General features: G+C 38.4%; 1 protein-coding gene across 2 annotated transcripts in view; it reads right to left on the bottom strand.

The window, feature by feature from the left end:
* Positions 1 to 26,598, bottom strand: part of pigg (phosphatidylinositol glycan anchor biosynthesis class G) — a 139,935-nt gene that overhangs the window by 54,221 nt on the left and 59,116 nt on the right. For both annotated transcript variants that reach the window (XM_058397277.1, XM_058397276.1), the window contains exons 7-8: positions 13,411 to 13,628; positions 4,595 to 4,879 (exon numbers count right to left, since the gene is read on the bottom strand). In XM_058397277.1, the coding sequence (XP_058253260.1) occupies positions 4,595 to 4,879; positions 13,411 to 13,628 (503 nt within the window). The remainder of the gene's footprint in view (positions 1 to 4,594; positions 4,880 to 13,410; positions 13,629 to 26,598) is intronic.

The following is a 26,598-nucleotide window of genomic DNA, read 5'->3' as shown; positions in this document are numbered from 1 at the left end:
TGAAGATGAATGAATAATAAACTTTGTAGATAATTTTTATACATTTACATTTAAATGAAAAAATAAATAAATAAATAAATAAAAATAGTGAAATAGACAACAAATAAAAAAAAGTAAACAGACAATGGCATTGATGATAAAAGGAAATATAAACAGGCATATATAATATTGTAAAACATATATAATTAAAAAAGGTGTAAAAATAAAAAGAATGCTAGAAAGAATATAAAATTTAAACTTTATAAAAGTTAGTTTAAAAAGTGTTTTTTTTATTTATTAATTTAAATAATTAGATGGAGTCTGTTTAAAATTTATTGGTGTGTTTAATATATGGAATGTGGAGAAGACTAGCACTACATGACATTAAAATGCCTTCCAAATTATGTTTTATTATTCATACATGCTGTCATTTTGTAGTAGGTGTTGATATGACTTCTGCTGCATTATGCAGAAATTCTAACTTGTTTGTTGCTGTTGTGGATGTAAAGTGAGCAATAGATCACAATAGTTATACTCAGGAAAAAAACAAACCTCTTTTTGGTGCAAAATCATTTACTCGTACACGTCTTTCACAGAGCATTTTTAGATGCTCAAAAAGCAAAAATCATGATTATTGCGATAAAACCTGATTATCGCGACTGTCTGAAGTCGGGTTTGTCTGGGAGCAAATAATAGAAGTGAAATATACTGTCTGCTACTATTTACACATCCTCATATACCAAAGGTTTCTTGCAGTGAATGTGTATTTTTAGTATAAATTAATATCGCTTATTATAGTAATTGGCGGCAGTCTGGTGCGCTGTTTCAAATGAGCCGTCTGTGGAACAGGTCTGTGTTACAGCCAGGTCGAGCAGAAATCACAAAGCGAACAGCAATGCTGGCAAAATCAAATGAGCAAATAAAGATCATAATTAATACTTTTCAACACACTTTTATTCTCTCCCGCTCACATTTCTCTATTGGGAATATAGATTAAATTGGCAAAGAAAAGAAAAAAACAGGCACTTAGTAATCATTCAAACTTCAAGTTATTACAGTGCTATACCCAAAAGCCATGAATCAGACTCCCCTTTCATATACACAGCAAACAAATCCATATACATATAATACTTATAGAAATATATGCAATTCAATTAGAACTGTACAAAGCAGCTTTGCAGAAATGTATAAATTCAGGATAAAAAGTTTTAGAGTTGACGGTGGCAAGGAAAGCTCCCCGAGATGATATGAGGAAGAAAAAACATAAGAGAAGCCATCCTCATCTCGGTGACATCAGACAGTTTGAATACAATTCATTCCTTTCTATAACTTGTCAGAAAAGTGGAAATGGGTACAGGAACAGGAAATTCTAGTTTTAACATGAAGTCTATATTGTTGAAGTTATCACCTGGTCACCGATGGAGTCAATTACAGCTATCTTCACGGTTTATAAGTGGTATATACACTCCCAGTGCACTTTATTAGGAATACCTGCAGACCTAGCCATTCGTGCAAGTCAGTTCACAGGCAATTGTTTGGAAATTCCTCGCAAGGAGGAACCAGACTTGTCACAGTCTACTGTCTCAGTTACTTGGATTTTTCATGGTATCAATAGCAAAAAGATACATGCTGCATCCCAGTGCGTCTCCTTATACTGTACACTAAAAGTTTTTGGGTAGAAAAGGTACATACTTTTTGAATGTGTTGTAAAAGAGTATGCAAGCGGTGGGATATGTAAAAAAAATACCTTATTGCATTTCAGCTTTTCTTTATTCATTATTCCTTATAAAATTTATGCTATGTAATTTAATTAACTATTCCCTGGATTTATTTAATCCACATTTATGCAGATTGAATTTGGCAAAGCAAACTGCCACAAATCCCCTCCTCCATTGTGTAGGCAAAATTTAATGAAAGAAATGTCCAAGGATCCACGCTTCACGAAAATCTCCCAGAAATAGCAGACCATCCAGGTACTGTGTGGATACTCATTTTAACAAACAATGATTTGGGACACACTAATATTAACCTTAAATTCTGCTTGGGACTGATACTAGTCCAACTTGGACACAGTAACTAGTTGTATTGAAATCGTGTACCATAACAGTGACTACTCATTCGATTCTGATCGGCTGGTGATACAGTACATACTGATCAGTATGTGTGTGTAGTCTGAACAAAACCTAGATATCTGCCATGCTGGCATTGCCATGTGACCAACAGCGTCAGATTAACAACACAAACTGTGTTTAACCTTTAACGAGTACAGAATATATTCAGGTGCATTTAAACAAGTATGCTTTAACCACAAGAAGCAGCTATATATTAAATCTATAGCATCACACTTAAAAAGAGCTGACATGCTGCCTTCTGCTGTTTTTGATTCCATGCCAGTCTCATTGTCTTATGGGATAGCGCAGTGCCCATTGTTTCAACAGTGCAGAATCACAGTGGAAGCAGTAGATCATCCAGGTATTTCTCACCTACTGTTTTATGAACACTGAGAATTCAGACATATTTCTCCTCACCTGTACTGCTTTTCTGCTAATGTATAGTAAGGTAGTAAGGATATCCGGATGCAGCTATCGTCTTTAAAAGGTAATTTTATAGCCACAGGAGAATCACAATTGGCCAATCAGAAGATTCTAAAAATCAATCTGTTAATTTTCAGACTCAGTAGAGACAGGAAGTTAGTGCATAGGCAAAAAACAGAAATAAATCTGTCTCTAATATATCGTTTTGAAATGATTTCTGATATAAGTAAAATAGAGGCCCAGGCTGACTTGCCAAAAAAAATGTGTGGTAACATGAAATGTGTGAGGTTGTGAAAATCTGAAATTGGATATATTTAGCTTAGGTGTATGTAAACCTTTGGCCTCAACTGTAAATATAATTTGAGTTTGTGCTGTTAGCATGTAGAAAACTACTTCTTTATGCTGTTATGGCTCAAAGAAAAGAAACCTGGCTTGTTCTCTCTGTTCTCTGTGAGAAAGAGAAAAAAAGAAAAGAAAATGCATGATGACAGTAAACCAGCTTACTAAAAACTAAAAGTAAATCTTCACCCATAAGGGCTATAGTGTATAGGAATAAAAAATGACAAAATATTGGTAGGCTTCAAAGCATTTTTTTTTTTTCTTAAAAGCTTAATCTGAAGTAGTGTGAGAAATATGGCGTTCACAATGCTGGCATATGTGTCCCTGTTCAATTATTTCCATCGAGGTAATGTGCAACGTCCACTTAAATAATCAGACATAAATTGTGTGTGTGAGCTGCTTTTCATTTTTTTGTCACCAGGCCAATTAATTTCATCAGACACTTCTAGCCAGGTTTGGATGTGGAAAGAAAAAAGTAGGTGAGTCATCAATGTTCTTGCCAGCTTTCAGTCAGGGTGAAAATGACCTTCAAAAAGCACGAGGAGCCAGATCATTAATACTCATTCTGCATGTGTTTTAATCCTAATTCATCCCTATATCATTATATAAACTCAAGAATCCCTCTCTCATAAAAACACAGCTGTACTATCCTTTTTCATATACTCTTGAAAAGAGAGAGAGAGAGAGAGAGAGAGAGAGAGAGCGTGGGAAAGAGTAAGATAGTAAAAGACGGGAAAAAGCGACAGAAAAAAGAGATGACTCTTCACCTTGGAAGGCGTAATTAAGAAAGCTAGCCTTTTTTTTTTTTAACTTTATTTGTTCACCGATTCTAAGCAAGGTAACATTACTTCCACCGTCCCTCTAACAATAGATGTTCAGCAGACAGAAGATTTTTAAAGGTAACCTATTCACAGAGAGAAGGAACAGCTATTTAATAAGACCTTTACATTTAAAAAGGAAGTGGTGGCACTGAAAAGCTAGAAGAAGGTGAAAAATAGAAAGTCAGGCTGTGTAACGATAAAGCACTGCAACTTACTATATCTGCCTCGCAGATCAAAAGGTGAACCAATTACCAGGCAACCCAAGCCTGCATTACAACCAGAGCAGAGCAGCAGAGCAGACTGAAACACAACTTTTCTTCTGTTACCACACACACACACACACACACACACACACACACCTACAGCACAAGACCTCGCTCTCAGCTCATACACTGTTACATGAACAAAGGACTATAGAGTGGAAAAAAATGATGCCGGTGTAGTAGAGAGGCTGCCTCAGCAGAACTCCTGCCTAAGAACTGCTGCTGTAATCATAAAGAAGTGATGATTCTCATAATAAACGTCCTTTCAACACATTTGTCCGATTTTATAGTACACAATTGTGGTAATGATTTATATTCTCACTATCCAATGTCATCTACAAGAGAATGGATTTCCTTTTCTCCTCTCTAGGTTTCTTCCTCGTGCATCAGAGAATCTGTGGTATAATATTTATTCGTCACTCATCCAAAAGCTTTCAGCAGTCTCTCAATGCTGAACCAAAAGCCTTGCACGGATCCAGAAGAGAAACAGCTTGCAGGGTTTACAGACTGGATATTGAATTCATCTCTTTTGTGTTATTTGACAAACATTTGCACCAGTCTTTGGAATTTTAGGTAATACAAAACCAAACCTATGCAGATTGAAACTAACAACCGCAATCCCACACTGCCTTTCCCGCTTCTTTTCTGTCTCACTCACCTTGGGTTGCTTGTTATCGACTTTGAGTGCACGTCTGGCTGCCATGGACACCAGAGAACAAAACAGGGCTGAGGAGAAGACGATGGAGATAAAGGCCAGGAGCCAGGGCAGCGAGCAGAAGTAGCAGGAGGCCTCGGACGAAGTGCACACCAGCACATGAACAGAGAAACCCAGCAGGACGAGGAGGTAGAAGGGTAAAGAGAGGAAAGTGGTTGCCAGGGGAACGTCCACACATGCAGCGCTGCTCAGAGCCTCCGGCATGGCCAACAACAGCAGCACCAGAATCTATAGTGAGATGAAGATCAAGGGATTAGATATTAATTGCATTTAATGAATAAGACAGAAAGCACACACAGCTGCTTTGTGTCATATTCATTACCTGAACAATGCGACAAGACTTTAAAACTGATTACTGTTTTTTTGAATAGACACAAACACAGTATAAATACAATTTATTTACATTATATGTAGACTGCATAAAAGATTGTGGACACCATATTTTTGTGCCAGATTTATTCCCCTTTGCTTTTACAATAAGCTCCACTCTTCTTAGAAAGCTTTCCACTAGAATTAGGAGCTTGGCTGTGGAGAGTTATCCATTCAGCTACAAGAGCATTAGTGAGATCAGTCACCGATGGCAGGTGAGGAGGCCTGGTGAGACAGAACTTCAGTATATCCCAAAGATGTTCAGTGTGGTTGTGGTCAGGTCTCTGTACAACAAAAACCTTGGCAAAGCATGTATTCATAGATTGTTTCACTAGAGTGCACCTGAGGAATGAGGATAATATACAGTAGTTTATTGCCCCATGAAGTAATAAACTTGTTTAAACATAGCTACATATGAAATCAAAAATTTTGTTGAAACTCTCTATGGAGTAAGGTTTTTGATTTTCTCTAGTTGTAAAAACTATGAATAAAAAAGTAATAGTCAGGACACCAAATCTGTTGCACCTGTTCTAGTGATTTCTCTACTCCTGAACAGAATTCTGCTCACATTGGACAACACCACTGATACGTTCAGTGTGATCAGCAGCCCTGCCAGACTGAACCTGCTGATTAGACTGAAGCGACACTCAAGCAAGGGCCAACGTGCCTTTCAGGGGAGTTGCCTTTGACACATTAATAGGCAAGTCCAATTACCATACCTTCCCCTACCAATCTTCTGCCTAATCCCAGGGCCTGATCCACAGGCTAAATGTCCCTGCACACAACCTGTCAGTCTCACACCTACCCTAGCACTAAACTGTGTTTAGAAATACCAAGCGAACGCCTACACGTTCCTTCAGCTGCATACAGGCTTCAGTCTAGAGGCACAGAGAGTGCAGGCTGGAAAGAATAGAAAATCAGGGGAAATTATTAAATGGGCTGAGTTTTCATTTAGAAAGCACATTGGAATCAATGGGATTTGTGAATATATCAATTCCATCATCATTGTTCATTCATGTCACATTCCACAGTGATAATTAAAGTAGAAACTCACTGCTTCAGGATTTTGTAGTTTTTCATAAGTAGTTCTGTTGTTGCCTAGCCTACTAGAGGCAATATATATTTATGGAAACAAACATTTATGGAAAAAAACAAAAATGGCCAAAAATATAAACGGTGACGCATCTGTTTAATGAGATGTTCATATATCCAAACACGTCTCAATCGGAAAGCCAAAAGCGTTCTGACTAATTTTATATCAGACTTACAATTACAGGCAATAAAATAATTAATCTGTTTATACAGATTGAAAATATCTGATAAGCCGATTTCCATTACAACAGGGGACAGAACGCCAGTGTACTGGTAAAAGGGGTTAAGTCACTTTGTATAAATTGTGTAAACCTCTAGATCTTCTCAAAAAGAGAGCAACTGGTGTCAATGTGAGCTTAACTTGCTCTGCCATTAAAGAATTGGTTATATCTGCTCATGTGCCATCTGAAGAATTGAAAAAAGCCATTTCAGACAGATTTCACAAGACCATCAGGTCATCGTCAGTTAGCAAGTAATGAGATGTAGAATCAGCAGCAATTCTTCAATATATATTATATATATTATATATATATATATATATATATATATATATATATATATATATATATATATATATATTATAATTATAATAATTTATATAATTTTCATGGAAAAAAACAAGTATTAAAACATTCCATTTAACAAAGATGTTATCAGCAGGTAATGCAGCTTAATCTTAGTCTAATTCCAATGCAATGACACTAACATCCAAATATTTGAACCTGCATTGATATTAGGATTTAAATTCAAAGTGGGCGTTAAATATGAACCCTATCACAGAACAGCTAAAACAAAAAAAAAAAAAATTTCTGAGGTACCAATGTAGAGATGCTCTCATAATCAGCACAGTCTCTGAATTATGACTCTGACACTTCCTCAACCTCAGCTCACGTTCATAATTGGTCTCAATGACGATAGCTCCAGGCAGTCTGTTAGAATCTGCCATAGATTATATATTGTCAAAAGAATTTAGTTCTATATTGTCAAAAGAATTTTGACAATTATACTGTCAAAAGAATTTAGTTGGTGTTTAATTAGGATGAATTTAATTGGCCAGTGGTGGTTCAAATGGTTAAGGCTCCGGGTCGTTGCTCTGAAGGTTGAGGGTCAAGTCCAAACCACCAAGCTGCCACTGTTGGTCCCTTGAGCAACACTCTTAACCCTCTCTGCTCTAGGGATGCTCAATCATGTATAAGCCCGGCTATGCAAAGAAAAGCATTTCACATTGTGCTGTAATGTCATTGCTGTTGTTGTTTTTTCGGCTGCTCCCTGTTCTAGGTCGCCACAGTGGAACATTTGGTCTGTATGTTTTGATTTGGTACAGGTTTTACACCGGATGCCCTCCCTGATCCAACCCTCCCAATTAATCCGGGCTTGGGACTGGCACTGAGAGTTAGCTCTAAAATATGAACACAGAATTTAACCCATGACCTCACAGTTAGTAAGAATTCTATAAATGTTTTGTGCAAGCCCTGTATATATTTATATTAAGCCCCTTTATATTAATGAATGCGGTCCTTCTTTATCCTGCTCTTGTCATTTATGACAGCTTAAAAGTACTAAATTGCAAAACACTACTGAATATAGCCTTTCAGCCTCAACTGCTCCTCATAAGTATTTTTTTGTTGGAGAAATATATACAAAATATATAATATTGGCAAAGATTAAAAAGGTACTCCGTATTTTCCTTATTCCTTTTTTTTTTGTTTTTTGGTTAATATATACAAGGCATTATATCATTTTCCTTTAGAGACCTTGACTACCTGGAACACTTGTTTAATATAAATATAAAAATATTTATATAATACAATACTCGCTTTAGTAATCGACGTCTATGATGAATGTCAGCCACAGAAATATACAGAGTGCTGGCTTTACAAAACATTTTCTTCATAACCATGTGTAAAAATCTTTTGCACAACCTGAGCTAGGAGGAAGTCTTCATTAGTCTGAACTGCTGAATAAACTCAGTTCTTGCTGAGTAGCTTACAGAGCAACCCCTTTGGGAGCACTGACATTAAAAAAAAAAAAGACACACTGCAGCAACAAAGCAACACCAGTCAAAGAGCTGAAGCGTTGAAATCTACGCTCCTCATTTCTTGGCACTATCTTGGCCCCAAACCAGAAAAAGGCTCTCTTTCTATTAACTCATCAAATAGAGAACATCGTCTGATGGGTCACCTCAAGAACTTTAGCACCAAAAAGAAGAAGCAGAGCCAAATTATTCTTATTATTGGGTGTAAAATGGAGCCAAAGCTCTTCTGAACGCACGCACGCACACACACACACACACACACACACAGAGCCTGTGCTGTCATCCTTTATATCAGAAAGAAAATATTGCTGACTGAGCTGTTATGTGTGTCCAGAGTCCAAAGTAAAAAGACCTTGCAAATGTCTCAGTTTAGAAGTTTAAAAAGATTTTCTAACTAAAAACGTACCAGTTGCTGCATTTATAAAAGAAAAATAAACTGTGGTGAAATATACAAAACATATAACAGCAATATTCTGAGCTCAAACCTACAGGGACATTGTACTTATTTGTTATTTAAAATACTTGAAAATGTATCAATTGTGTTGAAAGAACACAATTTGTATGGCCATGATTGCTAATCTCCATAATTTGTCATTCTGCTATACTTCCAATAGCAAACAATCATTTTCCAGCTAGACATTTAGTTGCTTGATTGCATTCAGCTGCCAAAAAACAGCCACTTAGCATGTATAAAAAAGCCTTTTTACAGTTCTTTGAAAGTGCAGTAAATGAACGAGTCAATAAAATGTGTAGAATCTCTGGTCCATAGTGGCAATTCATGCATAAACTACCTCATGAGGCATTCAGCTTTTAGTGAGCAGCACGGAACACAAGTTCTTATAATGCAGGGCAAACTCCTTACACAATGTGCCATAGTACTGCAACACAGCTCATAAACAAAAGTAATTTATCTCACACACACACTTACTTTCTCTTGTCTCCTATTTGGCAGGAGGAGTGGTGCTATTAACACTCAGACCACAAGATTCAGAGTCAGGTTTTACCCACAGGCCAGCGGGTAGTTCAATAACGGGCTGTATATACGTCACCTATTTCGCACAGTTACTAACAACTTTAACAGACATTTTAATCTGTATATCTGAATTTATTTTCAAATCAACTTTTAGTATCCACAATGAAAATTTTGCGCTTGTTTGAAGCGGGCATCTAAACATGTTTTACTGTAATCTACAGCAGACCAAAAGTTTAAAAACAAAACAAACAAAAACTTTTAAACTTAAACAGATCTTATAAGATTTTCTGTCATAAGTTGTCTTCACTGAATTCATATACATATATACAGCTCTGGAAAAAAATAAGAGACCACTGCCCAATCTTCAGATTTGAACCCTGTTGAAAACCTCTGGAATGTCATCAAGAGGAAGATGGATGGTCACAAACCATCAAGCAAAGCTGAGCTGTTTGCTTTTTTTTTGCAAAAAGAGTGGTATAAAGTTCCCCAACAGCAATGTGAAAAACTGGTGGAGAGCATGGAGCCAAAACGCCTGCAAATCGGGGTTATTCCACCAAATACTGATTTCTTAATGTTATTTAGCCAAAGCATTAACACAATTTGTTTACAAATGAATATGAATGAAAACTGTTCATCTCACCAATACATGAACCTGTAAGAAAAAAACATAAAAATATATATACACACAGTATATATATATATATATATATATATATATATATATATATATATATATATATAGTATCTCACAAAAGTAAGTACACCCCTCACATTTTTTGTAAATATTTTGTTATATGTTTTCATGTGACAACACTGAAGAAATGACACTCTGCTCCAATGTAAAGTAGTGAGTGTACAGCCTGTAGAACAGTGTAAATTTGCTGTCCCCTCAAAATAACTCAACACACAGCCATTAATGTCTAAACCGTTGGCAACAAAAGTGACTACACCCCTAAGTGGAAATGTCCAAATTGGGCCCAATTATCCATTTACCCTCCCCGGTGTTATGTGACTCGTTAGTGTTACAAGGTCTCAGGTGTGAATGGGGAGCAGGTGTGTTAAATTTGGTGTTATCGCTCTCACACTCTCTCATACTGGTCACTGGAAGTTCAACATGGCACCTCATGGCAAAGAACTCTCTGAGGATCTGAAAAAAAGAATTGTTGCTCTACATAAAGATGGCCTAGTCTATAAGAAGATTGCCAAGACCCTGAAACTGAGCTGCAGCATGGTGGGCAAGACCATACAGCGGTTTTACAGGACAGGTTCCACTCAGGACAGGCCTCGCCATGGTCCACCAAAGAAGGTGAGTGCACGTGCTCAGCGTCATATCCGGAGGTTGTCTTTGGGAAATAGACGTATGAGTGCTGCCAGCATTGCTGCAAAGGTTGAAGGGGTGGGGTGGTCAGTCTGTCAGTGCTCAGACCATATGCCGCACACTGCATCAAATTGGTCTGCATGGCTGTCGTCCCAGAAGGAAGCCTCTACTAAAGATGATGCACAAGAAAGCCCGCATACAGTTTGCTGGAGACAAGCAGACTAAGGACATGGATTACTGAAACCATGTCCTGTGGTCAGATGAGACCAAGATAAACTTATTTGGTTCAGATGGTGTCAAGCGTGTGTGGCGGCAACCAGGTGAGGAGAACAGAGACAAGTGTGTCTTGCCTACAGTCAAGCATGGTGGTGGGAGTGTCATGGTCTGGGCCTGCATGAGTGCTGCCGGCACTGGGGAGCTACAGTTCATTGAGGGAACCATGAATGCCAACATGTACTGTGACATACTGAAGCAGAGCATGATCCCCTCCCTTCGGAGACTGGGTTACGGGGCAGTATTCCGACATGATAACGACCCCAAACACAACTCCAAGATGACCACTGCCTTGCTAAAGAAGCTGAGGGTAAAGGTGATGGACTTTCCAAGCATGTCTCCAGACCTAAACCCTATTGAGCATCTGTGGGGCATCCTCAAACGGAAGGTGGGGGAGCGCAAGGTCTCTAACATCCACCAGCTCTGTGATGTCATCATGGAGGAGTGGAAGAGGACTCCAGTGGCAACCTGTGAAGCTCTGGTGAACTCCATGCCCAAGAGGGTTAAGGCAGTGCTAGAAAATAATGGTGGCCACACAAAATATTGGGCCCAATTTGGACATTTCCACTTAGGGGTGTACTCACTTTTGTTGCCAACGGTTTAGACATTAATGGCTGTGTGTTGAGTTATTTTGAGGAGACAGCAAATTTACACTGTTATACAGGCTGTACACTCACTACTTTACATTGGAGCAGAGTGTCCTTTCTGCAGTGTTGTCACATGAAATGATATAATAAAATATTTACAAAAATGTGAGGGGTGTACTTACTTTTGTGAGATACTGTATATATATAATCATGGGTGCGTCTCAATCGGCTTTCTAGCTCACTAGGTGGTGAATCATTACATAGTGTACTCAAATTCAGGGCACTGCTATGGACTCACTAAACATTAGGACACTATTTGGACAATTTCTGCAAGATTCTAATTTCCTCATTACTGTAAAACCTCAAACATTAAATATTTTCTTTGTCATATAAATTTGTTAGCTTAATCACACATTTTTCTGTCATGCTACTTCAAGCAGGATCCCAGGCAAGTAGTGGATTTTTTACAATCATTCAACACTTAAAAGTCATTAGATTCCAACAAACCACACAGAAGATGTCTAATAAAGTTAAATATCACTAATGTAAGAGAGAGTAACAACAACAAGCTGATTAAAATTGTAAATGAAGCTTGCTGAGAGTTCTACAGAACAAAGTTTCTAGAATTTTTCTGATAGGCTTCTTTTTTAAGACACTTAAACAGGACGTCATGTGTATGTGTAGTGTATGTGGCGCATTGCTGGATTGTTTTTTTTAGGGAACAAACATTCCAGGACACTGGAATGATTTTGTGAATGAGACTTAAAATAGCTGACTCCCTGATTAGTGTCCTGACCACTGAACTGGAGGGCTGATTGAGACGCACCCCATGACTGGATACTGGCCATGCCTCAATCTCCATAATGGCAGAAAACTAGCAAGTGTTTCATTGTCCCAGAACTACTCAGCATAACTCTGGTGATATTTCTATAATAACCAAAGTGCATATGCAAGCAACTACAGTCCAAATATATCAGGTTTGGTCATCTGTAATAGTGGAAGCTCAGTTTTTAAAAACGGATTTAAGAAACAGATCAGATTTGCCTTGCTGTCTGAACAAAGCCTTAACACTATCATCTATTCTGATGTCAGTATTTACTGTTTTATATTTCTTGTAAAAATTTGTGGCACATGTTGGGAAGAACAGATAAGAATAGGTAAGAATGAGATTTAGCTCAGCATCTTTCTGTAATGCTGAAGGTATTACAGTGATTACAAATGTCTGATTATGATAAAAAGAAGCAATGTGTCCTCCTTCTGGTTCTGGCTCTTATTGGTAGTCGCTTTATATTTGCATAAGTTAAACTTTTCTCAACATGCCCACATAGATTCCCTGGAAGCCGTCAGCTCTCATTTAAAATGAATGGACTCAGCTCATTTTGTCTCTGCGAGTCACTGGATGTATAGATGCAGCATTAGGGTGGAAGAGATCCACACATCCCTATCACAGGGCTCTCTACTTGGCCCGCCTTTACTTTCCCTGTGGAGAAAGACAGCCTTCAGTGTTCACATATTGCTGCCTACTGAAGAGCTTCAGTCAATGTTCAACTGTTTGCAGCTGTTCTGTTCAGTTTGGTTGGTTGTTCAGAGGTCATCAGGGGAGAGAATCCGCTTAATGAAGCGTGTAATAACTTGGCTGTAGGCTTGGATGGAGAGGAAAAGAGCTCTTCAGGCCAAGAACAATCAAATGCATCCTCTGCAATGCCCTCCTTAAGTTAGAAAAAAAAAGTCTGTTGCTTTAAGAGGCAGAGTTTCAGACATATGCATGTGTGACCATGGATTCAGCAATTAAAAGATGCAAAGATGGCAAGATGTCAGCAGATTAACAACTAGAGGTTTTAAAGCTGACAAATATACACTGTTTCATGAAGTGTGCTGGATATAGTAAGCTATGTGATTCCATTAGCACGTAGGTGTAGTGCAGTACTTTGCGTTTAAAATCTATTAAGCAATATCATATGTACTTATAGAAAGTGTAAGGAGCCAATTGGGATTCAGCCAGTCTTGGCATCTGAGATAATTGCTGAAACATCCACCGAATGTCCTTGACTGCTTAAAGAAGGACAAATCCTTATTTAATTGCGAAAGAAGTAAGATTCCTCTTAGTATTACCTGCAGTATGAGGCTCATGCCAACCATCATGGAGTACATGTCGTATTTGCCCAGCTGCTTGCTGAGGGCTGCGCTCATGGCTTGCAGAGCCTCCAGGTACTGCTTAAACACCTTTTTCGCCATGTTGCTCAGCACTTCAGACGTATTTCCCTCTACATATAGCTTCATCCAGCTCCCATGGGCTTTCTCTGCCATCCGAAACTGCTCGTAACCATCCTCTGTGTGAAACGGAAAGAAATTAGCATAATTAAAAAAATAAGGCAAACAACAATCTCTAACCAACAGAAGGCCTTCTGCGACAAAGCACACTTCCACTCTGTGGCAGCAGTGGTGTGTCTGAGAACATGGAAAAGCATTAATGTGTTCGAGAGCAGAGTGGAAAGCCCAAGGCGATCTCAGCAGGCAACTCCCAGAATGTTAACAGGCATGTCAGCCTCATGTAGCACACACTACAAGCGCTCACTACAAGAAGTCTCTCTGTTCCCTCTAAGCAGCTTTTTTAAACTACAAAATATACTAAAACTTTTGGGACTGGAAAATTAAAACCACATTTCTTCTCCCTTGGTCACATGAGCAGTACCAAAGATCTTAAGCTCAAAATGTGCAAAATGGCATCAGTAGGAATGAACGGTACAGAGGGACGGGGCTAGAGACACTGTTCAATGCTAATTAGTTACGTGTGCACGCATCATACAGTTGTCATGTAAGGGGAGACAAACGAAATCAGGAAACAAGTGGAGGTCAGGTGATCTGCAAACAAAAGGATGTGGCTAATCCAAAACATGAGGTAACAGAACAGGATCAAGAACCAGAATAGCAATGCAGAACAAAACGACTTAGTAGCATCAGTCAGCAAAACACTCAACTACTTCACACTGAACACTAAAACACAAGGGTGTAAATACACAAACTATTTAAAATAAAAACAGTTGAGAGCAATCAGGAAACATGTGGGACACAACCAGTGGCAAAATAGGTAAGGAGACATGAACCAAAATAACTCATAGATAATGTATGAGTTAAGATAAATAAAACATAAAAGGATGACAAACCTGGAACCATGCGCTGCGGGCTGCTATGCTCACTAAGCAGCTCTGTTTGCCACACTCGAAAGCAAAGATTCCTGACCGCTGTCATCATAGTTTTCATAAAAACTGTGGTGGTCTCACTGGGACCATCCAAAATGGTTTGAAACAAAGCTAAAATAAAAAAGTTTTTTAATGAGTATACCATCTTTGTGGTGTACCTCAAGGCTATGTTCTAGGCCCACTTTCATTGTCAGTGTTTGATCATGTCCTTATAACATTATTTATGTTTTGCTATCTTTCTGACAACAACATAAAATCAACTAATCATCAGTGTGCAAATTATTCATCTAGTCATTACAGTTGACGGCACGCTTTTTTATGAATCTAAACTGAACTGTTTCACCCACACTGAACTTTTCAGTTATGTTGCTGCACATCAAAAGTTAGTGTTGTTCGATGGTGGTTACTGTTATAACTATTACTATAACTGTTACATATCTCAGGGTGCCAGAAAATTATCTAAAACCTGAACCCTTATATAAAGTTTCATTGGCTGCTTAGTCAGATCCTGTCGTGAAAAAATTCCATTACATCTCCTCGTTCTGTCTGTCTCTTGCTCTTTCTGAAACTCTGTCATGCACATATTTCCGCCCTCTTATTCCTTCTTTGAATTTCATATTATGCTCAGTTCCTACCCGGCCCTCCTGATCTCCATCTCCTTGGTGTGCCGCCTGGCTTGAATAATAAAGGCCTTATGGAGACGAATAGTGGCTCACATTATGCAGGCCAAAGCAGTACGTAGAAGAGCAGATACAATAGCCTCGAGTCAGAAACATGAATCACACAGCAGAAACAAGTACTGATCAGCCAGGAATTCCACCGGAGGATGTTTTAAGGTGGGGGTGGTGGTGGTGGTGTGGAGTGGTGGGGATAATCTATCATTATCACAGATTGCATAAACCAGGCAAAACATAGGTCCATAGTGTGTAGTGTGTAGCTAATACCTGCTGAGGGAAAGATTAGCTCGGTTAGTCTACATGCAAAGAAAGCTAATCCAGAGTTAATCCAGTCTGTCCTTCATAGAGCAAGAGATTAAGGAGGAACGAAGACTGTGTGGGGATAGAATAGGAGGCAACAGTGCAAGATTATGCAGCTATGACACAGCAATAAATTCAAGTAATGGGAAAAAATGCTGAAGATGCAGACGTAATCGAGTTCGGGATAAAATGAAGGAATTGATATGATAACAATCCGGTTATTCATAACTAAAGTAGACAGAATAGCCCAAACAGTCAAGGTGATGGTGATAATAGTACAGAAATCTGTGCAATAAAGTAACTGAATACCATAATTGCACTAATTATTTCTCCTCTTAACCAATTGTTTTATGCTCATTCAGCTTTTATTGAACATAAAGGTGCATCTCTTCCCATTAATCCGTGAGTCTAGAGTGAAGAATTATGACCCTGACAGCCAGACTTATTACCATCACATCCTCTAATGTAATAACATTATTAATAATGCTGTTACGCTAAAGCCTCAATCTCAGTCTATGAATCCCAGAAGTCTTTCTCAAACGTGGAGTCATCTATTGAGCGTTGATAATGAAAGTTTAATTTCACACATTGATCACTGGGCAGACTATAAATGAATGGATTGCACCCAGGCTTTTCTAGCAGGACCTAATGGGATCATTACTGCCCACCACCCCTCTCTCTGCATTACTGCTAATTATTTCTGCCTCTGAGAGGATCCCTAAGAATGAATATTTACTGCTTTAACAGGACATGACAGAGAAAGAGAGGATTGAAGAAGGGGGGGGCAGGGTTGGGGAGAGAGTTGCAAGTTGCTAAGTGATATAGAGCAATGCTTAAAGGGATCAATTATAAGCATACTGTTCAATCATAGGTCTCATCTGACTTAATACACTTTCTCTCTCTCTCTCTCTCTCTCTCTCTCTCTCACACACACACACACACACACACACACACACAGTCCCATGTATACAGGAGAAAATGCCTTATTCCACATGGTTCTCTGTGGAACAGATGGAAGACACTCCTTTTTACTGCTGCACTCATGATAGCACCTTCAGCACAAATCCTAACATTAAATCTGTGACTGGTGTCGGATCTAAACTCCATTTTCACTTTATTCAGGTTGTCTATACAGTAAGTAAAGTTAAATGTATAACTATTATTTCAATCTGCTATAAGAGCAATTTATATGCATATAGTAACTGTAGAAAAATATCTCATTTCATTTATTCATCCATCCATTCATTCATCTTCAGTAACCATGTTATTGGGATGAATCAGGAACCAATACCAGATACACGGTGCAAGGCATGAGAATTCATTCCGGATAGGAAGCCATGCACACACTCGTTCATGCCTAGGGGAAAATTTAAAGCAGCCAATCTGCCTAACTGTATATCTTTTGGACAGCTGGAGCAAACTGGAGAACCCAGCTGTCACACGTGGCTCTAAGATGCAGCACAGAGGCAAGACAACACAACTAGAACAGGCAACACAAAAAACTGGAATAAAAGTCAATTGGCAGAATGTCAATCAGTCAAATGGAAATAAACAAAGTTTTTCTTATCAGCAGGTGTGTGTGAATGTACACTAAACAATAACCAAAATAAAAACTAGATGATGCCAAACTGCCTAAGCAGCAGTCCTCACTAGAGGAAGAACTTCGGTTAAATCAGCCATCACTAGACTTACATGCTCAAAAAAAGATCCACACACCAACCTCATCAGCCTTAACCTGAAAGAAAAAAAGACAAAAGACACATGGAGACAATGCTACCTGGGGCATAACACCAGTGGAAATCCATGAAAACATAGGGAAATGATGAGAAACTCCTCACAGCCAGTGACCCAAGCTCAGGATCAAAGCAAGAACATGGATCTGTGAGGAGGCAACACTACCTGCTGTGCCATTTGGGCCATAAACTGAAAATAAATAAATAAATAAATAAATAAATAAATAAATAAATAAATATTTAAAATCTATATAAATTTTTTTTTTTAAAAAAGAAAAAAAATATTTCTCTTTTTTTCCTGAATAGGATGTAGTAAAGAAGACCAGCCAATCAGAGACAGTGTCCCCATTATGCACTCTGTCGCTATGTATTGATTTCGTTCTAGTCTTCGCTGGCCTTTCCAACAGCTCGCTCTTTTCATGTGTCAGACATTTCGATGGATATAAGTATTCAACAGTCGTGATATGTAAATTTCTACCATACTTCACAGCCCTTGCAAACACTTTTCTCCCACAAGGCAGGAAGAACTGCAAAATTTGAATAATACATTTATTTAAAGGAGAAAGGGAACGAGGAGAGAGTGTGTGTAAAGGTATGCAAGAGACGGCATGTATGCGTATATCAGTGTGTATGAATAATGGCGCTGTCTTATTCGGTGTGGCAGATTAATAAAGACATAAGGGAGGATTTCGTTTTGTTCGCTTCTTTAATAATGGACTTTCTTTAAAACTGCTGAGTGCTGAAAAGCAAAGATGCTTAAATGCTACAGTTGGTTTCTTTCACATGCATGAAGTTTTCCTACTTCTGTGAGTTACTTCTGTTGACTTGTGTGATATGAATTTATGTATTACACTAAAGCCAAAACCTTAGCTTCTGTTTTTTTATTTTTTTTATTTTATTAAATAAACCCTGCAATCTCTATACCGTTATTATATCGTTATGGGAAGCAGCCCAAAGTCCTGACAATCTCAAAATGAAAACTGTTCTATTTTGATTACATGCCAGAACATTTTTATTGGTCAGTAACCGCATGTCTAACCAGATGAAAGAGAAAAATCACCGTAATCTGCTAATGTTTTAGGCTGTCGTAGGGTGGGAGTGGGCATGGGGGCGTGGTTTAGATCACAGCATGGTGCATTACTACACTTTAAAAGTGAAGTTAAGAGATAAAAAGTCTCGATTTAACAGAAGGATCGAGCCCACGTTACAAGAACATACACGTTCGCATTTCTTAAATACTACCTCGGCTGACAAAACAGACTAAATATTACAGTAGTTAACAGAATAGCACTTAAGGGCAAGAGATGAAATTATTGCACGTAACAATGGCAAAATGACACGTGGATGATTCATTACACACAGCTGGTGTACTCGGAGTGCACGCGCATACATTTTTTGTTTGTGAGCAAGACAGACTGCGCGAGAGCAAGAGCGAGGTAGAGGGACTGACGCACTGCGGCCTTCATAAGTTCAGCCCTGGAGACGCGCCCCTCTCATAAATCATGTAATGTCATAAAAAAGGGAAATGATTAGCAGGCAGTGTGACGTGCAGCAGCCCATTGATATGCGGTGTCCTCTCTAGTCTCCATCACATATGCACTTTCTACCTGCAAGGACTGCAGCAGGCTCACCGTGCACGCTCACCGACATCATGTACGGCACCAACAGAAGGCCACTGCGTAAAGAAATGCTTATTCACTTAACACTGAAAGTAGGCAGGAAATCAGAAATACTGTTCTTTTCATTAAAAAAAAAAAACTTCAATAGTTTTGCATTGGAAATACTGAATAAACAAATCTTTTTTTTCCAGAATGTGTCATTTCAGGATTCTTAGCCTTGTGGCACGATGGTAACAAATGTACCCAAATTTTGCATTCCAGCCTGCAGCAGAACATTTTCAGGTCAAAAGAAGTGAAAAACCGAGCGGTGGAGAATAATCTGCCTATTAATCGCAGTAATCAATCATCCCAGCAATGAGGCAGTTTCTGTACAGTAACGAGCTCTAATCACAAACCCATTCCCATCGGGCTGACCCAGATTTAGCTGAGCTAAACACAAAAAGGACTGGGTGGCAGACTGGGATTCATTTTTTTAATTACTTTTTAGCATCCAGTACAGCAGCCTAAACAATGCAGGGAGAGGAGATGATTATCGTCCTCGTATGTGGCGTGCATCTCACATCTGGTCTTTTGCATCAGATCTTTCACTTTGATTAAATGAAAGGGTATAAAAACTAACAAAGTCTTAGTAGATCAAAAGAATTCTTTTGGTGAAGGATCTGAAACTATTTTTGTTTTTCCGTTTTGTTTGGGTGCACTTTTTACTGTTTATGTCTTGCAAAAAAAAAAGATAAATTAACAAAGTCATTTGGCAACAGGTTTAGGATAAAGTTTGTCAGAACACGTTCATATTTTTCTTCTTTCGTATTACAAGTGAAACAGAATTCTTGGTGGAATAATCATTATCAGTCAAGATCTGCTAGTATGATGAGGATGGCCCTAGATGAACAGCTTAAAGATACATAAGATTATTGTTGATGGTACCATTTACAAACCATGACGATAGCTATGGACTGCAATCGCCATGAACTCAAGGCGATTTGCACTCAAGACTCAGATCAGTGAACAGGTGATAACCTCAAAATAAACTGTATGTTAAAACGAGACAGAATTTCCTGGTTACAAAACTGTACTTGTTTGACTAGATAGTACACAGTTATAAAAGTGAAATGTTTTATATTCACGCTATCTGTTGTCACCCAGATGAGGATTCCCTTTTCACACTGGTGCCTCTCAAGCTTCCTTGTCTCAGGAAGTTTTTCCACACCACCATCAACTCTGGCTTGTTCATTAGGAATAAACTGATACATGTATACATACGTACATGTGTATATTTTTATATATTTCTGTAAAGCTGCTTTGTGACAGCATCCACTGTTAAAAGTGCTATACAAATCAAACTGAATATTAATTAGTGAGAATCTTGCTAGTGTTGCTCCTCCACATGAATGCTTTGTTGATACCTGGGTATGGAAAAGGAGGTGAAACATGAAATCTTTGACACTAATTAACACTAAATGACCAAAAGTGTGTGGGCACCAGAGTACTGAACATGCCATTCTAAAATTAAGGGCATTCTTATGGAGTTGTTCCCCCTTGCTGCTATAACAGCCTTTTTTCTTTTGGCTAGGGATTTGTGTCCATTCAGCAATAAGAGCTCAAGAGGTAGGATACTGAGGTTGGGTATGAAGACCTGGTGCACAGCCTTCATTCCAGTTCATCCCGAAGGTGTTTCAATCTCAATTTCTCCCAAACCAACCTTGTCAAAATAAGGAGCTCTCTTTATGCACAGGGGCATTGTCACGCTGGAACAATGTTTGGCTATGTAGTTCCAGTGAAATGAATTCTTAATGCTACACATTACACAGACATTCTGAATAATTGTGTGCTTCCAAATTTGTAGTAACAGTTTGGGGGAGACAAGCATATGGGTGTATAGATACTTTTGGCCATATAGCGTATTCATAAGATTCTACCATTATTGTATAAAAAATAGGCAAAATAGCAGCATTTCTTAAGCTGATAGTGAAAATTCCATACCAGATTTAGAGCTTGGCTAAAGTCACTGCACTGTTGTTGAAGAATGCAAAAATTTTTTTGTAAGTGCAAAGTCCAAAATATTTAAATAAATGAATCAGAAAAGTAGATAGTACGGTTAATAGTATGTTGAACAAGACATCTATAATTAACAGTTGCAAAATAATAATAATAATAATAACTCCTGAAACTGGAGAATAATTCAATAGTTAACGAGAGAGGATAGACAGGTAGATGTTCTGAGATAAATGGGTGCATTGTGACTAACATCAAGCCCCTTTCACTCCGAAAATATGTTAATACACACACACACACACACACACACCATCACCACCACCATGGAAATCTTCTATGGGAGCCGGTGGGCTGTTTTGACACACTCAGAGTTTAAATTAGCTGCTTTGATCATGCTTCATCTGAGCTCTGAGCTTCTCTGAGAGCAGACGACATCACACACACATGCTTTCTGACTCACTCACTCTCTCTCTCTTTCTCTCTCAAACACACACACACACACACACACACACACCTCTCACTGAACAATTATACGGTCTGTCAAGTTCACACATGGTGCCAACCTGGCTATATATGGCAACTAACTCTCTTTCTCACTCCTACACACACCCACCCTACACACACACCCACACGCACACACACACACTATATATATATATACATATATATATATATATATATATATATATATATATATATATATATATATATATATATATATATTATGCATAAAATCATGCATATACAGGTCAGTAGCTTGGTAGGGTTCACATCAACCATGTGGTGAAACAATATGATATCAGTGATTTGTCACTGTGGTTTGCTTGTTAATGGCAGATAGGCTGGTTTGGTATTTCAATAACTGTTGATTTTCTGGGTGATGTAGTGGTGTGAGGAATTTGTGGGGCTGTTAATTCCAATCAGTCGTTATTTGAAAGCCACAGCCAATTTGAGTATTGTTGATGACTATGTGCGTCTCGCCATCATGGCCACAATCTACCCATCTTCTAATGGCTACACAGTCACTAAGCCAAAGTTGTCTCAAACTGGTTTCACAAAGATGACAATATGTTAAATGTTCAATGGCCTACTTAGTGACCAGACCTGAATCCAACAGAACATCTTCAGGATATGGTAGAACAGTAGATTCAAGATATTTCACGAAAATTGCTTTACAGATAATTTTTAATTACAGACACATCCTTGCTCTGTATTAGTGCACAATTAACTTTTGGTGACATCATCTTTCCTAAAAGGGGAGAAAAACTTATTACAGTTCTGTCTGTACCCCTATGCACATTAATACCATATCTAATACATAACCTGCAACCATCTATCAAAAGAGCTGCTGGCATCAATGGGATTCTCACTCAATTAATTTCTAAACTACTGCATTCATCCACCCGAAAGCAGCCAGGATCTAAGAGTAAAAGCAATTAGCCTTAAGACAGTAATTATTCTTAATTACTGGCTTCATGTGCTGATTAGGCCTGCTGCTTAGCTGACACACTGAAAACGACAACCTCGTTGACTCTACTGTTGCTTCTGTTTGTACTTTGGACTGTTATCGTTACTTTCATGGCCATCCGTTATTTACAGCAGTTATTTAAATCATCTGTTAAAAAACATGCATTTTTGGTGACAGTCAACTTAAGGATAATCACCTCCAAAGATGAGGAAAAATCTGATTTCAGAAAATAAAATGATATATATTTTATACATATTTATACAATTAAAACCTGCATTCTAATATGAAGCGATCTGCGGGGTACAAGCACTTTTTGCAAATAGCAGGTTCTTGCATGGTACATAGAACAATAAAGAAAACATACACAAATATTATACTCAAGGTTTGTGTTGAGAGTTTAATGATAGTTGTGTAAAATGCCTGCAGAAAACTGATTGGCTGATGACAGCGATGTTTTTGATGCTATTCAGTGATGAGTAACTATCCAGTTACAGATTGAATCAGAACACCAAATTTCAGTAGGTTAGATTTTGATTCCTGAGAAACAGCTATGTATTAGTACAGTGGAACCTTAGCATACGAATACCCTCTCTTATGAATTTTTGCCTTAAGAATTTAAATTTTGCAAGAAATTTGGATCAGCATACATAGCATTTTCGGCATAGGAACGAACCTAACTGAACCAAACTCAACTAAGTTGCGCGTATGTCCGGGAGGCGTACAAAACTTTTTGAAAACTATTTCCGTAAGTTGAAAGCCAAGCAAAGCCAACAGAAGCGAGTTTTCGAATTTCAAACGTTTTTTTTTTCCAGTCAGCAAAAGATGTTTCGAAAGATTCAACCCATGATACAGACTTTGCCTTCGGCATGCGTTCAAAAGCTATGGGATTTTTCGTGATTTTTTTTTGACAGATTGGTGTGTGGGTGGTCTGTTTTATTTTTAGCCCAAGATTGGTGGCATGACTTCCTGTGAGGACCCTTGACATGGACTGCTTGGCTTGGGTCAGTTCTTTGTAAGCAGCCATGCAGTTTACATACGCTTTGTATTGGTAATATTAGTATGGCTAGAATGGATTATCTGCATTTACATTATTTCTTATGGAATAAATCATTACGCAGTACAAATTTTCACCTTAAGAACTCACCTCCAGAACGAATTCAATTTGTATGCCGAGGTTCCACTGCATCTCTGACCCCTAAGAATCAGAGTTAGGCAATTTGAGTAAGCTCTGAGTGAGATATTAGGTCTGTCCATGAAACCACCATTCAAGTTTTGGGCTAACAGCTTAATGGGGAATGTCAAAAAAAGCCTGCTGAAGTATGACTGATGAGATGGACATATTGTTTAACTTTTTTGATATTATTATTGAAGTGCACCCTTTCCTGTGACACCAGGTTTGTGATTATTGAGCACAAAATGTTGGATTTTTGTATCTAGGACTCAAGGACTTCCAGTTTGATCTGAACAATTTGTTTCCGAAAAGAATTAGAATTACCACCCCCCCCCCCACCCGTCACTTAGACAGTCTTTTTCGGAAATGACTGTCAAATGGGTGCACAGAGAAAGTTAAGTATAATATTCAGCTAGATTAAAGAAATTTATAAAGGTTATTGCTTGTATGGTTAAAATTAACTTCTTAGCTAGGAGAGTCACATTTTCATACAGCACATGCTCAGAGTTAAAAGCCTCCAAATGAGGTCTGGATAGTACATGCTTAAAAATAAATAAAAAGCAAAGGAGTCTGTTTTGTGCCATAACGTGCTTAAAGATAAATACAAGGCTGAAAATTACTGCAACTGGACCCTAAACACATTAGCTGTTACCAGTGCAAAGGATTCTGGTTGGAGACTGTTCCCTGACAGAAAGAGAACAATTCTTCATAGATGTTTCTGTTACAGGCCAGAGGACTGTCTCATGCCGCAGGGTACTAGTGATACGTGGCCACTGTTGGCTTTGGTTTTTGCTGAACTTGGCAGTCTTCTGGGACAAGATGCTCTGGACCATAACTGGCTTACCACTTGTTACACACCATTCATCATGTACTGCTGATTCTTCCCTATCTGTGCAAAAGATAAAGCACCTAAGCCACAGAAGCCACTCTACTTTTGGCCTCAAGTGCTTGGTTGCTACTGCTGCTTTCACTGTTTGTTAGAACATCATGGTTGCTTCTTGCCTGAGCAGATCTACTGTCCCAGATGGATGCTGAATCTCCAATCAGGTCAACTAGGTTTGATCTAGCAATCCAGCAAACCCTAAGTACATAATGCCCTTGCACACAAGCCTTAGGCAGAAACTGCCCTGAGAATGCTCTTCATCCTACTGGCTGCATTGTCTAGCACCAAAGATCTTGTAATTTCTGAACAGCAGCAAATCACTATCTACCCTGAAGGTGAAAATACTAACTACAGTACCTTAGAGCATCACAGAACAATGAATAGTATCTCTCTGGAATGGTTTTAATACAGAATGTACTCCAGATATTCTTTGCTTTACCCAGTATTTGCCTTGCATTATTGCAGCCATTCAGTTCCAAGGCCATCTTCTGTGGGGGTAAGACACAGGATGCTTTCTTACCTAAGCAGAGATTAGTCCTGCTGGGTGGTGGATGTCATCCCCTTTGGTCTTTGATGGCCTAGAGGTCCAGTCTCTAGTATAACATGTCTCTCTACAGGGAGCAACTCTTCTTCATGGACCTTGTATAGATGCGCACCTCTCCAGGGAGTCAGTGCTGCTGCTACCTGAGCATCACTCAGATTAACATCACACCAGTGGTGTGAATCTGACAGTTCAATTCTGAGGGCTTTCAGGATTATTCAGAAGTGTAAACTATTACTCCATTACCAATAGAAATAACAAGATTGCCTTTTTAAAGGACACATTCAATGGTGCCTTCAAATTGACTAAAATATAGCAAATTAAAAAGAACCTTGAAGAGTTAGAAGAGTTAATACCACCTGAATGGAATAAATGTGATTTTCTTTTTAACCTCTTTCCAAACGTACAATGTAGTCATGTATAGTCACACAGAATCTTTCATTTATTGTTTCTGACCTGTACAACGAAAGATTGTACTTTCTCAAACTTGCACCCAATCCTACCACACACACATGCACACAAAGGTTTAAGGTCAAGGGTATAAACTCCTTATTTGTATGGATTTATGACACTCCAAAGGCAAAGGCCATGTCTGTCTACACAAACGCATAACTCCCAGTCTTGTGCATTGTCGATCTTCAGTGGCTATAAAAAGGAGCAGTGGGAAAGGAATTGAATTGAATTGAAAAACCATAAATTGGATGAGTTTGTGAGGTGTGTGTGTGTGTGTGTGTGTGTGTGTAAGCTGTGGCTCTGTTTTAGATTTAAAACATAATGAGAACTGAGAAACTGGAGCGACGCCCTGTGTCATTACACTTCACTGCTGTGGCACTAAAAGGGACTCAGAACACCTTTAACTCACTAAAGGTATTAAACATTTTATGACTGTTGTCAAAGGAACATAGGGAAGTATTACTGAATCTCTTTACCAATTTTACACCAGATTGGACATCAAAGTAGCATGCTCAAATGTTCCTTTGTCCAAATTCAAGAAAATATAAAATATTCAGACTAAAGATTAATTGTTGGTGCCATTGTTGTTAAAGACAGTATGTTTGCTTTGTGGTAAAATTGTTCAATCCCTAATCTTAGACTACGAGGCCCTGATGTCCAGAATATAGGTTTATTGTTGATAATTAAGTGATGATTTGACTCAGATGTTGGAATGAATACAAGACTATAAATGTTTCTAAAAAGTCTATACATTGGAACCATTGAATACACTGAATCATTGAAACCATTGAATACATTGAATTTAATTCATTCTGGAGGCGAGTTCTTAAGGCGGAAATGTGTATAGCGAAACGAATTTTCCCAGAAGAAATAATGTAAATTCAGACAATCCGTTCTAGCCACCCAAAAATATTTCCAATATTACCAATACGAAGCTTATGTAAACTGTATGGCTGCTTACAAAAAATTGACCCAAACCAAGCATTCCATGTCAAGGGTCCTCACAGGAAGTCGTGCCACCAGGCTTGGGCTAAAATAGAACAGACTTCCCACACACCAAACTGTCAACAAAAAATGCGTAAAAAATCATGTATCTTTTGAACGCATGCTGAAGGCAACGTTGGTATCGTGGGTTGGTGCCTTTGAAATAGCTTTTGCTGACTGAAAAAAAATCATAAAATTTGTAAACTCGCTCCCTTGGCTTTCCACTGAAACAAAACAAGTTTTAAATGGCTCCTGGATCTATGCACAACTTAGCCAACG

Source organism: Hemibagrus wyckioides, linkage group LG08 (genome assembly GCF_019097595.1).
Source record: "Hemibagrus wyckioides isolate EC202008001 linkage group LG08, SWU_Hwy_1.0, whole genome shotgun sequence".
Taxonomy (NCBI): Eukaryota; Metazoa; Chordata; class Actinopteri; order Siluriformes; family Bagridae; genus Hemibagrus; species Hemibagrus wyckioides.
The sequence above is the reverse complement of the archived record's forward strand: the minus strand, read 5'-3'. Positions and strand labels throughout refer to the sequence as shown.